The sequence below is a fragment of the Acomys russatus genome, chromosome 14 (assembly GCF_903995435.1).
Source record: "Acomys russatus chromosome 14, mAcoRus1.1, whole genome shotgun sequence".
Classification (NCBI taxonomy): domain Eukaryota; kingdom Metazoa; phylum Chordata; class Mammalia; order Rodentia; family Muridae; genus Acomys; species Acomys russatus.
Window position 1 is genome coordinate 14,626,239 of NC_067150.1, and position 16,149 is coordinate 14,642,387.

At 42.1% G+C, this 16,149-nt stretch overlaps 1 protein-coding gene across 1 annotated transcript in view; it reads right to left on the reverse strand.

Moving 5' to 3' along the window:
- LOC127198743 (kinesin-like protein KIF27) overlaps positions 1–16,149 on the reverse strand; it is a 42,504-nt gene that overhangs the window by 7,296 nt on the left and 19,059 nt on the right. Inside the window, 1 exon segment of the mRNA XM_051156787.1 lies at positions 7,169–7,384. Coding sequence (XP_051012744.1) covers positions 7,169–7,384 — 216 coding nt within the window.

The following is a 16,149-nucleotide window of genomic DNA, read 5'->3' on the forward strand; positions in this document are numbered from 1 at the left end:
GTGGGGCCTGACTTTCACACGTACTCTCGTGCCTCATATTTGACCATGTCCCCTGGATAGGGAGACCTGGTGGCACTCAGAGGAAGGACAGCAGGTTACCAAGAAAAGACTTGATACCTTATGAGCATATACAGGGGCAGAAAGTCCCCCTCAGTCACAGTCATAGGGGAGGGGAGTAAGGGGAAAATGGGATGGAGGAAGGAATGGGAGGATACAAGGGATGGGATAACCATTGAGATGTAATATGAATAAATCAATAAAATTTTTTTAAAAGATACTATTTGTGTCAGAAAATGAAATATTTCTCTGAGCTGCTCAAATTTATACTCTCTGTGGGAAAGAGGTGAACAGACATGTTAGTGTACCAGTATTCCAACCCCTGTGTAAAGCAAGTTTCTGTAGAAGACTGCCTCCCCATACTCACATCCTTGCTGCCTAGCAGAGTACTCAACACATAACTTAAACTTAGCAAAAATATTTCCCTATGTGTGGTTATTTTCTCACTGAGAGTTGTTAGTGACTTCCAGTCATTCTTTTCTGCAGTTCAGCAAACTGGGGAAACTTCCGTTTCTGCTCAGAACTGGTCAGAACTTCACCTAGCAGGATGTCAAGCACTTATTTTTAAAAAGCTATCTTATAAAATCCTCTGATAGAACACTGTGGGGGAAAATGTTCACTAACCATCCTTTGATTATATAATAAGTGTTCCAAAAGAAACAAAATAATCATTGGGAAAGACTAAGTTTTATAAGTTTGCAATTCTGTGCACACGCACATTGTTTACGTGTGTCTGAGTGCAGCTGCCCTGCAGAATCCACAAGAGGATATCCACTGTCTTGGAGGAACTACAGGTGCCTGGGAGCTGCCAAACATGAGTGCTGGAAACTGAACTCAAGTCTGGCCCTGGCCACTAAAGCCATCGTTTTGGCCCCAATATTCTCATTTTAAGGAGGGGGAAAACACTTTAAATACTTTTGAAATGTACTTAAGGTTAGGCAACGTGGCATTGGAGAGATAGCTCAGCTGTTAGGAGCACAGGCTGCTGCTCTGCCAAAAGTCCTAAGCTCAATTCCCAGCAACCACACAGTGGCTCAAAACCATCCATAATGGAATCTGATTCCATTTTCTAATGTTCATGAAAACAGAGCACTTGTATACATAAAATAAATAAAAAATTCTTTAAAAAAGAATTTGAAAAAAAGGACTAACCTAAGTGAATGAATAAAAGGAACCAAGAAATAGAAATGAGTTATCTACAGAGAATACATCTGACTTTTCCAGTCACACTCATTATATTTCATCAAAAATAAAAATGAAGGTTTACTGAAAATAGAACAATTTAAGCATAATTTTAGTTTCTATAGTTTTTGATTAACTTAAGGGACTGCTGAGAAACTATAAGACATTATAACTATAGAGCCCGAAGGACTACCCACTCCAAATACCAGCTACACATGGTTCAGTGGTTAAAGTCTTGTTTTGAAGCCTTACTACTTAAGCTTGTCCCCTGAAATCCATATGACAGGAGTAAACAACTGACTCCCTGTGGTGGTATCAATAAGGAGTGGCAGTAATAAGTAGGTGTGGCCTTGTTTTAGGAAGTGTGTCACTGGGGGCGGGGGGGTAGGCTTTGAGGTCTCAGATGCTCAAGCCAGGTCAAGTGGCTCTTAGTCTTTCCTGCAGCCTGGTGATCCAGGTACAGAACTCTCAGCACCCCTCCAAAACATTTCTACTTGCATACTGCCATGTTTCTAGCCACGATGACATTGGAATAAACTTCTGAAAATGTAAGCCAGCCGCCAATTAAATGCTTTCCTTAAGAGTTGCCATAGTCGTAGTGTCTCTTCACAGCACTAGAAACTCTAGAAACACTAGAAAATACCAGCAGGGCGTGTTGGAGCAGGCCTTAATCCCGGCACTTGGGAGGCAGAGGAAGGCAGATAGATATGAGTTTGAGGCCAGCCTGGTCTACAAAGTGAGTCCAGGACAGCCAAGGCTACACAGACAAACTCCGTCTGGAAAAACCAAAAGAAAAAAAAAATAAACTCAAAGAAAACCCTTGCCAACTTGTCCAGTGGCCTCCTTATATGCGCTGTGGCACACGTGCATGTGCATGCATACATGTACAAATGTACACGTATATACACAGAGAGAGACATACTACTACACTATGAAAGTTTAAAAGAGTGAAAATTCATTAACGAACCACTACACGTGGTAGTGAGTCCCTCTGATTCAGGATAAGTGGCTGTGGTAAACTGTCCAGCACACCACCATTACAGAAACTCTCAGTCGAACTGAAGAGGTTGATATAGATTCTGAGATGAAAATCTGGGTGAGTCCCAAGGATCTAGTTTTCTATAGGCTTCCTAGACTACACGGGCCTAAAGCAGTGGTCTGTCTCTAAATGCTTTAGATCACACATTCCTTTCAATAAAGTAGTGAGACAAAGGACCAACAGAAGCCTTCAAGCAGGCGCTGTGTTATAGGTACATTTTGGATGAAAGAATGTTTAAGTGTAAAGGAAGGAAGTAATACATAAAAGATAGAAGTTCTTATACTTTTTCTTGTACTAGAAACAACTGGGAATTGTTAGGAAATGACATTGTTCATCCTGTCACCTGTTGAAAAGTGGGTAGAAATGGAGAACATTAAGTTAGCAAAATAAGCCAAGCACAAAGGCAGAGAGAGAGAGAGAGAGAAAGAGAGAGAGAGAGAGAGAGAGAGAGAGAGAGAGAAAGAAAGGAAAGAAAGAAATTAAGAGAAAGTGAAGCATTTTAACCCAACTGAGCAAAATAGAAAAAGAAAGTAAGAAAAGAAAATGTAAAAGTAGGGAGTAGAGTAGAAGTCAGTGGAAGCTGCTAAGTGGGAGGAGTGTGGGAGGTTACCAGGCAGATCCAACTCCCATGCTCCATAGCAGAGTAGGTGTCCCAGTTAATTTAAGTGTCAACTTGACACACCTAGAGTCACCTGAGAAGAGTGTCTCCATCGAGGGATTCCCCTGATGATACTGACCTGAGGTCAGATCTGTGTAGAGCCGTCTCGATTGCTGATTGATACAGGGAGGCTTGCTAATTGTTGTTCTGGGATAGACACAGCAGCAAGCAAAGCATGAGGCAGCAAGCATGCCAGCAAACAGCACTCCTCACTGTCTCTGCTCAAGTTCTCAGTGGAGTTCCTATCCTGGCTTCCTTCATTGATGACTGTGGCTTGTGAGCTGACATGAGCCTCTCCCTCTCTGCAGTGCTCTCTGCCACGTTATTACCCAGCATCAGAGAGGAGCTAGAGGAGAGATGCAGACAGTGGAGGCCTGGGGTGTGAGGATCTGAGAGAAGCCAAGACTTGGGATGGGGCCATTGGGAGATCTTATGGAATAAGAATGTGCTGATCAGTTGAGGCTGAGAATCAGCTAGGATTAATAAAAGATCAATACCATTGAATGAAATATGTTTCGCTGGGGCAATAGGGAAATATCTGCACAGGGTCAGCATGCAGAAGCTGTGATCCAAGGCAGGCAATGCTACATTTCAAGGTGGCAGCCAAAGTTGGCAATTTGTAAAAGTTCCCACGTAGTACTGGTTTTGAAAGCATGAAAGATGCAAGACTGTGGAAATCATGGAGAGCGGGTGGTGCCATGGGGCTGAGACAAAAAATCCCCGAGAAAGACCAGGAGAGACCACTGGTGAATGTACATCTTCAGTTGTAGTGGAGAATATTAGAGATGTCAGGACTGTGGGGTGTCTGCTAAGGACACTGGAGGTGTACAGCAGAGCAGGCCCAAGCCTGTGAGTGTGTACTATGGGGCTGCTCAAGCCATTTGTAGCTGGAAAATGGCAGCAAGTAAGTCCCTGGGCTAGATGCGGAGCTACAGGGTCTGAGTTTTCATTGCTGACTGCGTATGCCCCAGTCTTTCCTTTTGGGACTTTTATGCTGCAGGATACCACAGTTAAGAGAATTTGGATGTTTGTATTTAAACTTAAAAGTACGCGTATGTCTGTATGTGGGTATGCCACATGTGTGCAGGTGCTCACAGTGGCCAGAAGATGACACAGGCTCCCCTGGAGCTGTGAACCTATTGAAGTAGGTGCTGGGAACTGCGTTCCAGTCCTCTGGAAAGACAACAAGTGCTCTTAACCACTGAGCCATCTCTCCAGACCTGAGAGGCCTTGAACTTTTAAGAGACCTTGAACTTTTAAAGCACCGAAGGACTTTAAAAGATTGTTGGACTGTATTTTATATTAATATGAGATCATGGGGACAAACAAGTAAAAAGTTGGCTTAAGAGTGGCATGTTTATATGTCAGGCTGGTAAAGGATGGGCCATTCTAGTTTGCTTTAACTGTCCATTTGACACAGCCTAGTGCCACTGAGAAGGGCATGTCAATTTAGGGATTGCCCAGATCAGACTGTCCTGTAATTACTGTGGGTCACTGTCTTGATTGTTACTTGATGCAGAAGGGCCCAGGCCACTGTGAGCGACATCGTTCCTTGGACGACAGCTGGTCCTGAACTGTATGAGAAAGACAGGTGAGCACGAGATACCAGTGAGCCAGCAAGCAGCATCCTCTGTGGCACTGAGTTCCTGCCTAACTCCCTCAGTGGTGGACTGTAACCTGGCAAGTGAAATAAACTTTTTCCTCCCTTAACTTTCTTTTGAACAGTGTTTTATCACAGTAATAGAAAGGAAACTATCCTGTAACAAGTTATTATCCATTTCAAAATTGCTAGAAGAACCCAAGTGTCTCTACTGTACAGAGATACTTAGATTGCTTAGTTATTTAAGGGTATCTGGTTTGACCACTATATACTGTATACATACACAGAATTATTATTTGCCCAATAAAAATACAAATATAAATTTATAAACAAAAATCAGAATTTATATAATTTTGATGGGATTTCATCAAAAATGGAAGTGTTCTCTCTTCAGTGAATTGTTGAGCAATCTGCTACTAAAATGATCTAAAAGACTGTATAAGTCTATAACTTATAAAGAATATGATTAGGAAACCAATTACTATTAAAAACAAAAACAAAAAAAGAAGAGAAAAAGAAAAGAAGCCAAGCATGGTGGCATACGCCTGTAATCCCAGCACTCTGAGAGGTAGAGGGAGGTGGATAACTGTGAGTTCGAGGCCAGCCTGGTTTACAAAGCGAGTCCAGGACAGCCAAGGCTACACAGAGAAACCTTGTCTTGAAGAAAAACATTAGAAAAAGAAAAAATTATCTCCAGCAAGTTCAAAGATAACAAAATAGCACTCCATTCATTTGCTGCTGGCAGACCTATTTGACAATATTGACCTTGGCTCTAAACAATGGTTAGAGCAGAAAGAAAGCCAAAGAGAAGCTCACAAGGCTAAATGGAACGCAGCTGTGTTCAGTACTGCTCAGCGAGTACTATGCATGGTGTTATCCACAAGTCCACGTTATTTGCCACACAACTAACTCCACATGAAATGGAAGCTGTGACTGGCCTAGAACTTGCCTCAAACTTGCAACAATCTTCTCACGTCAGCCTCCCAAATACTAGGACACGCCTGTACTGCCAAGGCGTCACTGCTTCTTAGCAATGGCTCTGCCCCCGGCAGAGTGCACTCACTCTCCTGTCGGCTCTGTCTAAGACAGTGTCCCGTCACTATGCAACCTAAGACTGCAGTGCACAGCAGCATTAACACAGCTTTCCCCAGGTGACGTCTGCACACATTACTTTGTGTGAATAACGTCATAAATACAGCTTTACTATGTTACCACAGTCTCAAGGGGAGCATGACACTCAGTAGTTTGCTCCGCTGGTTGGTTTTTCCCTACATGGCCTAGAAAGAGTCCTGGCCGGAAGAGCTCCCTAACGCTGATGCTTGCTGTGTGCCGGGTGCTTGTTCTTTCCCATCTACAAGCTGAGTGCTCTAGTGTACGCTTTAGGGGAGCAGTCTGACTCAGGACATCTGGCAGGGACACAGACGTGTAAGATGTCCTTGGGCTACACAGCGCCCTACTAGGCTGCGTTCCTCCCATCAGCTCACGCAGCAGTAGATGTTCGGACACCACTCCCTGTCTCTTCAGGAGCCCCACTAACGTCCTCCCTCTTGAATCTTAAAACACAAGCTTCAGCAAGGCCCAAGGCTCCCAGGAGTTTGCCTCCTTCCCCTTCCTTTGGTAAAGGTAGACCATAATAATAAATATTTGGAGAGAAATGTCAGGTTCAATAGCTCATATGAAGCAGGCCATTGAGGCCTGGAGAGATGGCTCAGAGGTTAAGAGCACTGGCTGTTCCCTAAGAGATCCTGAATTCAATTCCCAGCAACCACATGGTGGCTCACAACAGTCTTCAGTGAGACCTTGTGCCTTTATCTGTTCTGCAGGCATATGTGCAGGCAGAATACTGTGTGATGAATAAATCTTTAAAAAAGAAAAGAAACAGGATGTCAGGATTATTTTCACTGAAATAAAGTATGTTTTAGTAGATTGGGTCTGGCACAATCTGAAAGCCAGTGAATGAATCCTCATCTCTCGCATGGTTAAGAGGGGAAAACAAAAACAAAAACAAAAACAAAAACACCTCTCAAATGAAAACTGTAACTAAAGGTATTTTGTTGGAATTTGTATTTTGTATGGATGATAGGGAATTTCCTCTGAAACACCAGTCCTTTCTCAAGCTAGATATGTATGTACCTAACACTATTACCAAAGATCCAGACGACAGACGAGCTGGTCAGCTGGTAAGGGAGAGTACCACATGATAAAGGGGGAGAACTGACCCCACAAACAAACCATGGTATGCCCATGTGAACACATTTGCGTCCCTCTCAAAATGTGAAAAAAAGAATAAGAAAAAACACAAGTCATGTGCTCTCCTCGAGAAGCCATCGGTGAGAGATCTTCAGCTTGTCTCCTGTGCCCTGTGATTTCAGTGAGAAACAGCTGAGAAGCCAGTGGAGTCTCTGCTGCCTGGTGCCTGGTGATGCCAGGCAGGGGACATGCAAGTGCCTTTCTGGGAAGGCAGCTGCCTCTAATCAAGCACGGCTTAGAGTGCCGAGGAGATGCCAGGTAAACTAACTCATAAGCTAACAAAGTCTGGAAACAAGGTTTATGGTCATAGGACAAGAATCCAAGGAAATCTCCCACACCACCCATCGTCATTCAACTCCAGTTCCATGGAGTACTGACTTACGCTGGGGGACAGCACTTGGCCACTGCTGAGCTTTTTATCCACACTGTCTTTCTGTCTCTGGAGCTGCTCCTTTTCCTGCTGAAGAGCTTGAACTTGTTCTGAGCTCTTTATTTTCCCCTCAGCTGTGCTGTTCTCAAGCTGCAGACTTTTTTCCAACAACTCTCCGTCCAACAAGTTCAGGCGAGCTGATATTTTCAGACTGTCTGTGCTTAAGGCCTAAAAAGATAGAAAAACAGTTATAAGAAATTTAGGGAAAACATCAATAAAATACTACATGGTTCCAAACAATAAAACTTTCTCAAGGGCTTCAGCAACTAAAGTCTCTAGTGGTTCTTTTAAAAATATATAAGTTCAAATCATGAAGTTATGGGGGCTAGAGCGGTGGCTTGGTGATTAAGAGCACCGGCTGCTCTTGCAGAGGACTTGGGGCTCAGTTCCCAGCACCCACATGGCAGCTCACAACAGTCTGTAGTTCCAGTTCTGGAGGATCTGGTGCCCTGTTCTGCCCTTGTTGGACTCTCTATACACATGTGCATTTAAAGATACATGCAGACAAAACACTCACATTCATTTAAAAAGAAAATCAGAGGTTTTGAGAGGCAGCACTTTTTTTTTTCCTTCTCTCTTATTCTTTAGCTCATTACATGGCAAAACGGTTACAGCTTCTTAAGAGATTAATATTTGGTGCATTTCAGCATACTTTTAAATTTGTGTTTCATTATGGTCAGATTTATGTAGATGCTCATTTTAAAATATTGTACTATATTCTTCCATATAGTCTCTAACATACACATAAACTATCATAAAGTTTCTCATATAAAAAAAAAAGCAGAAACATTTCCCAAAGTAAGTCTCTTTAATCCCTTTTACTTGGTTGTTCTGTGTTTTGCCCATATGTCTAAACAATCAATTTAGGATGCAGGTGTGAGAATGTACACTCATACCTCTCCTCCTCTGTACAGCTTCCTTTCTCTATTTTCCACTGTGAGTTATTATGGGTTGTGAGCCTAGCCTTTAATGGCTAAGCCATCTCTCCAGCCCGCCACTGTGAGTTATATTAGAGCTTCCAGTTAAATCAATATTCACTTCCCTCATTATGAACTTGTGACTGTTATTCATAGCTGACATATCTGTAAAAAATCATCACACTTGATACATCTTTTTGTACCTTATAATTCTTTCCAATAAAACGGCAAAGTCTCATATTTTCATTTAATCAGCATTATCAGTAAATGTGTTCGATAATCTTTTTATTTATACATTTCTCTTTACTTATTTACTGTGCGCACACACCGCAGCATAAGCATGAAAGTCATAAGACAACTTATGAGAGTCAGTTCTCTCCTGCCACCATGTGCACTCTGGGGATCAACTGAATTTGCTGATGAGCACCCTTACCCACTGAGTCATTTCAGTGTTTTTTTGTTTTTTTTTTTTTTTCTTGAAGCATTTTACCTGGAGCTGCCAAGTTCCAGACTCCTGCTTAAACTGGGCTCCATCGGGAACGCCCACGTTAAGTGATACCTTTAGACACTCACTCCCTTCCCATACAGAAAGCATTTACACTCATGAGGCACATGTTCCAGGAGTTTCCTGAGGCAGGTTTGACGGGAAACACTCTGCCTTCACACTAAGCAGGAATTTGGGTTAAGAAGAGGGTTTTCTACTTGAAATAATTTCGCTCATACATTTGAAGACTACCTTGGATCTTCTAACTTCCAGTGAAGAAAGTGGAGAAGCCTAGTGCCGCTCTGGCTTCTACGATTGATAATCACTACTTCCTCTATCTGGAGGTATCGAAGACATGGGGTTTGTTTGTTTGTTTGTTTTTGGGTTTTTTTGCTTGTTTGCTTTCTTTGTTTATTCCTGCATTTCATCTAAACCTGTCACAATGGTTTGCTTTGGACATTCATTATGCTAGGCCCTTGATGGCTTTTTCAGTCTAGAATCTTATATTGTGTTGAGAAGTGTTTCTTTTTAAGATTTTCACTCATGTGCATGTATATGGAACATGCATGTTTGTGAGGAGGGTGGATAAGGGCATAGAATCCCCTGGATGTGGAGTTACAGATGGTTTGTGAGCCACCACACGGCTTCTGGGAATGGAAGCTGAGTCCTCTGCAAGAACAGCAGGGGCTCGAACCACTGAAAGCCCTGGAGACCTTTTTTTTTTTTTTTTTTTTTTTTTTTTTTTTTTTTTTTTCTTTTTTACTTGTGGAGACTTTAATTGTCAATAGATGTAAATGTAATAATTTTCAAATGTGGCAGACAATTTGCAAAGAGTCCCATGTATGTTATCATACCCAATAGAGTATTTATTTTTATTTTTTTTTTTATTTTTTTTATTTTTTTTTTTTTTTTTTTTTATTAATTTATTCTTGTTACATCTCAATGTTTATCCCATCCCTTGTATCCTCCCATTCCTCCCCCCCCCATTTTCCCATTATTCCCCTCCCCTATGACTGTTCCTGAGGGGGATTACGTCCCCCTATATATTCTCATAGGGTATCAAGTCTCTTCTTGGCTACTTGCTGTCCTTCCTCTGAGTGCCACCAGGTCTCCCCCTCCAGGGGACATGGTCAAATGTGAGGCACCAGAGTATGTGAGAAAGTCGTATCACACTCTCCACTCAACTGTGGAGAATATTCTGACCATTGGCTAGATCTGGGAAGGGGTTTAAAGTTTACCTCCTGTATTGTCCTTGGCTGGTGCCTTAGTTTGAGCGGGACCCCTGGGCCCAAATCTGCCTATCATATTGTTCTACTTGTAGATTTCTAGGACCCTCTGGATCCTTTTATTTTGCTGTTCTCCCATGCGTCTCTCATTTAGAGTCCCAATAGGATGCCTTCCCCTCTGTCCCAGTTTCCTGGTAAGTGAAGGCTTTCGTGGGACATGCCCCTTGGGCTAGTATGCAGATATAAGTGAGTATATACCATTTGATTCTTTCTGCTTCTGGGTTAACTCACTCATTATGATCATTTCTAGCTCAATCCATTTATCCACAAATTTCGGGAATTCCTTGTTTTTAATAGCTGAGTAGTATTCCATAGTGTATATGTACCACAGTTTCTTTATCCACTCTTCTACTGAGGGACACTTAGGCTGTTTCCATGTTCTGGCTATTATGAATAAGGCTGCTATGAACATGGTTGAGCAAATTTTCTTGTTGTGTGCTGGAGCATCTTCTGGGTATATTCCAAGGAGTGGAATAGCTGGGTCTTGAGGAAGCCCTATTCCCATTTTTCTGAGATAGCACCAGATAGATTTCCAAAGTGGCTGTACTAGTTTGCATTCCCACCAGCAATGAAGGAGTGTTCCTCTCTCCCCACATCCTCGCCAGCATGTGGTGTCGCTTGAATTTTTGATCTTAGCCATTCTGATGGGTGTAAGATGGAATCTCAGAGTTGTTTTGATTTGCATTTCCCTGATGACTAAGGAGGTTGAGCATTTCTTTAAGTGTTTCTCAGCCATTTGATACTCCTCTGTTGAGAATTCTCTGTTTAGTTCCAAGCCCCATTTCTCAATTGGGTTATTCGGTTTGGTGGTGTTTAATTTCTTGAGTTCTTTATATATTTTGGATATTAGACCTTTGTCAGATGTAGGGTTGGTGAAGATTTTTTCCCAGTCTGTAGGCTGTCGCTTTGTTCTCTTGACAGTGTCTCCTGCCTTACAGAAGCTTCTCAGCCTCATGAGGTCCCATTTATTAATGGTTGACATTAAGGCCTGGGCCGTTGGTGTTCTGTTCAGGAAGTTGTCTCCTGTGCCAATATGTTCCAGGCTCTTTCCCACTTTTTCTTCTAAGTGAGTTAGTGTCTCTGGTTTTATGTTGAGGTCTTTAATCCACTTGGATTTGAGTTTTGTGCAAGGTGACAAATATGGGTCCAGTTTCATTTTTTTACACATAGACCTCCAGTTAGACCAGCACCATTTGTTGAAGATGCTATCCTTTTTCCATTGAATGGATTTGGCTTCTTTGTCAAAAATCAAGTGACCATATGTGTGTGGATTCATATCTGGGTCTTCGATTCGATTCCACTGATCAACCAGCCTGTTGCTGTGCCAGTACCATGCTGTTTTAAGTACTATTGCTTTATAGTACAGTTTGAGATCAGGTATGGAGATTCCTCCGGAGCATCTTTTATTGTACAAGATTGTTTTAGCTATTCTGGGTTTTTTGTTTTTCCATATGAAGTTCAGAATTGAACTTTCAATGTCTTTAAAAAATTGTGTAGTTATTTTGATAGGGATTGCATTGAATCTATAGATTGCTTTTGGTAGGATGGCCATTTTTACTATGTTAATTCTCCCGATCCATGAGCAAGGAAGATCACGCCATCTTCTCAGGTCATCTTCAATCTCTTTCTTCAGAGTTTTGAAATTTTTTTCATACAAGTCCTTCACTTGCTTAGTTAGGGTAACTCCTAGATATTTTATATTGCTTGTGGCTAATGTGAAGGGTGTGGTTTTCCTAATTTCTTCCTCTGCAAGCTTGTCATTTGTGTATAGGAAGGCTACAGACTTTTTTGAGTTAATTTTGTATCCAGCCAATTTGCTGAAGGTGTTTATCAGCTTTAGGAGTTCTCTGGTGGAGTTTTGAGGGTCACTTATGTACACTATCATATCATCTGCAAAGAGGGATAATTTGACTTCCTCCTTTCCCATTTGGATCCCCTTGATCTCCTTTTGTTGTCTTATTGCTCTGGCTAGAACTTCGAGTACTATATTGAAGAGATATGGAGAGAGTGGGCAGCCTTGCCTTGTTCCCGATTTGAGAGGAATTTCCTTGAGTATCTCACCATTTACTTTGATTTTGGCTATTGGCTTGCTGTATATAGCCTTTATTATGTTGAGGAAAGTGCCTTGTATCCCCGATCTCTCTAAAACTTTAAACATGAATGGGTGTTGAATTTTATCAAATGCTTTCTCTGCATCCAAGGAGATAATCATGTGGTTTTTTATTTTCAGTTTGTTTATATGATGGATTACATTGATGGATTTCCGTATATTAAACCATCCCTGCATGCCTGGAATGAAGCCTACTTGGTCATGATGAATGATATCTTTGATGTGCTCCTGTATTCGTTTTGCAAGTATTTTATTTAGTATTTTTGCATCTATGTTCATAAGAGAAATTGGTCTGAAATTCTCTTTCTTTGTTGAGTCTTTGTGAGGTTTAGGTATCAATGAGACTATGGCCTCATAGAATGAATTTGGTAATTTTCCATCCATTTCTATCTTTTGGAGTAGCTTGAAGAGTATCGGTATTAGCTCGCCCTTAAAGGTCTGGTAGAATTCTGCACTGAAACCATCTGGCCCTGGGCTTTTTTTGGTTGGGAGACCATCGATGATTGCTTCTATTTCCGTCGGGGAAATGGGACTATTTAACTTGTTTATCTGTTCTTCACTCAACTTTGGCAAGTGAACTTGATCAAGAAAATCGTCCATTTCCCTTAGATTTTCAAATTTTGTGGCGTATATGCCTTCAAAGTAGGATCTTATGATTCTTTGAATTTCTTCAGTGTCTGTTGTTATGTCTCCCTTTTCATTTCTGATTTTGTTGATTTCAATACTGTCTCTCTGCCTTTTAGTTAGTTTGGCTAATGGTCTGTCTATCTTGTTGATTTTCTCAAAGAACCAGCTTTTGGTTTTGTTGATTCTTTGGACTGTTTTCTTAGTTTCTAATTTGTTAATTTCAGCCCTGAGTTTGATAATTTCCAGGCGTCTACTCCTCTTGGGTGTTTCTGCTTCTTTTTTTTCTAGGGCTTCCAGTTGTGTTGTTAAGATGCTTATGTGCGATGTTTCCAATTTCTTTTTAAAGGCACTTAGTGCTATGAATTTTCCTCTTAGCACTGCTTTCAATGTATCCCACAAATTTGGGTATGTTGTTTCTTCATTTTCATTGAATTTCAGAAACTCCTTGATTTCTTTCTTTATTTCTTCCCTGACCCAGGTGTCATTTAGCAGAGAGTTGTTTAGTTTCCACGTACGTGTAGGCTTTTTGTTATTTCTGTTGTTGTTGAATTGCAGCCTAAGAGCATGGTGATCTGATAGGATACAAGGTATTATTTCAATCCTCTTGTATCTGTTGAGGCTTGCTTTGTGACCTACGATGTGATCAATTTTGGAGAAGGTTCCATGGGGTGCAGAGAAGAAGGTGTATTCTTTCTTGTTTGGGTGAAAGGTTCTATAGATATCTGTTAGATCCATTTGACCCATGGCATTGGTTAATGATGTTATTTCTCGGCTTAGTTTCTGTTTCAGTGACTTATCCTTCAGTGAGAGTGGGGTGTTGAAGTCTCCCACTATTATTGTGTGGGGATCGATGTGTGGTTTAAGCTTTTTTAGGAGATCTTTTACATATGTGGGTGCCCTTGTATTGGGAGCATAGATGTTCAGAATTGTGATGTCATCTTGGTTGACTTTACCTTTGATAAGTATGAAGTGTCCTTCCTCATCCCTTTTGATTAATTTTGGTTGAAAGTCTATTTTGTTCGATACTAAAATGGCTACACCTGCTTGCTTCTTGTGACCATTTGCTTGGAATATTTTTTTCCAACCTTTTACCCTGAGGTAATGCCTTTCATTATGGGTGAGATGTGTTTCTTGGATGCAGAAGAATGTTGGGTCTTGTTTATGTACCCATTCGGTTAGTCTGTGTCTTTTTATTGGAGAATTGAGGCCATTGATGTTGAGAGATATTAATGACCAGTGACTGTTAAGAGTCTTAATTTTGATGTTGTTTCCAGTCGAGCGTTTGTGTAGTTGTGTTTTTGCCATGGGATAGTTATCTATTTCCTGGGTAGTTTTGGTTGTAGCTTGACCCTTTGGGATGGAGTTTTCCTTCTAGTACCTTCTGTAAAGCTGGGTTTGTGGATAGGTACTGTTTGAATTTGTTTTTGTCATGGAATATTTTGTTTTCTCCATCAATGGTTATTGATAATTTTGCTGGGTAAAGTAGTCTGGCCTGGCATCTGTGTTCTCTTAGGGTTTGCAGGATCTCTGTCCAGGACCTTCTGGCTTTTATGGTCTCTGCTGAGAAGTCAGGTGTAATTCTGATAGGTTTACCATTAAATGTTATTTGGCCCTTTTCCCTTGCAGCTTTTAATATTTTTTCTTTGTTCTGCATGTTTTGTGTTTTGATTATTATGTGGCGGGCAGTTTTTCTTTTCTGGTCAATTCTATTTGGTGTTCTGTAGGCCTCTTGTATGTTTATAGGCATCTCTTTCTTTAGATTGGGGAAATTTTCTTCTATGATTTTGTTGAGAATAGTTTCTGGGCCCTGGAGTCTGATGTCTTCTCTTTCTTCAATGCCTATTATCCTCAGATTTCTTCTTTTCATGGTGTCCTTAAGTTCTTGGATGTTTTGTGTCAGGAGTTTTCCAGATTTGGCATTTTCTTTAATGGTTGATTCAATATCTGTGATTGTATCTTCTAGCCCTGAGATTCGTTCTTCCATCTCTTGGATTCTGTTAGAAAAGCTCACCTCTGTGTTGCTCGCCTTCTTCTCTGAGGTCTCACGTTCTCGTTTTTCTTCTGTCTGTGTGTTTATCATTGAATCCATTTTCATTTTCAGATCTTGAACTGATTTTTTATTTCTTTCATCTGATTTTTTGTATATTCCTGAGTTTCTTCCATTGCCTCTTTATAGGTCTTCAGAGCTTGAACCGTTTTAGCTATTTCTTTCATCTGGTTGTTTGCATTTTCCTGCAATTTTTCCAGTTCCACTCTATGTGCTTCTTTTATGTCTCTCACCTGTTTGTCTGCGTCTTCCTGCATTTGATTACGAATTTTATTTGTTTCCTCCATTATCATCCTCATTACTAAGGATTTGAGGTCATTTTCTTGTATTTCCGTTGTATTTGAGTTCTCTGGGTGGTTTTCTTTGGGATAGCTGGAAACTGGAGACGCCATGTTGTTTTGGGGTTTTTTGCGTATGCTTTTTCGTTGTCCTTTAGACATCTTGCCGTCTTTGTTTTTGTTGGGTAGCTTCCAGAGTTGAATGGAGGGTGTCTGATGATAGATTCACTTGTTTTCTTACGATTTCCCTAGGCTGCGAGCTCAAAGCTTCACTGGTGTGGATGTTAGGAGGTTAGCCCTGTTGTTCTGGTCTCTCACAGCCAGTGATCCTCAGTCCCTCTCTGCTGTGGATCCTGCAATTGTTCTGGGTCTCTGAATGAGCGTTGGGTCAGGCCAAGGTATCCACAGCCTTCTGTGTTCCCTGCCAAGTCCAGCCAGGAGCACTGGGACCGAACCACGGGCAGAACTCAGCTAGATTCTCAGGGCCAGAACCGTCTGCCAAGCTCAGCTAGGGATTTTGGGCCCAAAATGCACACAGGGCCCAGCCAGAATTTTTGGGCTGGGACTACGCACCAAGCTCCACTAGGGCCTTTTGGCCCAAAGTGCGTGCTGTGGTCAGTTATTGACTCAGGGCCCGAACTGACCACCAATCTCAGCCAGGAATTCTGGATTCAAACTGTACACTGTGTCCAACCAGAGTCTTAGAGCTGGTGGAACCGAGAGCTCTGTCCAGCCTGTGCCACAGCAGGAGAACTGCGGCTGCTCTGAGTTAGCGCCAGTAGTGGAACAAGTGCTCCACCCGGACTGTGTCACCGCAGGGGAGCTGCCGCTGAGCTGAGGTGGTGCCTAGGATGGAACCGCGCACGTCACCAAGCCTGCGCCACAGCAGGAGAACTGCGGCTGCTCTGAGTTAGCGCCAGTGGTGGGACAAGTGCTCCGCCCGGACTGTGTCCCCGCAGGGGAGCTGCCGCTGAGCTGAGGTGGTGCCTAGGATGGAACCGAGCACGTCACCAAGCCTGCGCCACAGCAGGAGAACTGCGGCTGCTCTGAGTTAGCGCCAGTGGTGGAACAAGTGCTCCGCCCGGACTGTGTCCCCGCAGGGGAGCTGCCGCTGAGCTGAGGTGGTGCCTAGGATGGAACCGAGCACGTCACCAAGCCTGCGCCACAGCAGGAGAACTGCGGCT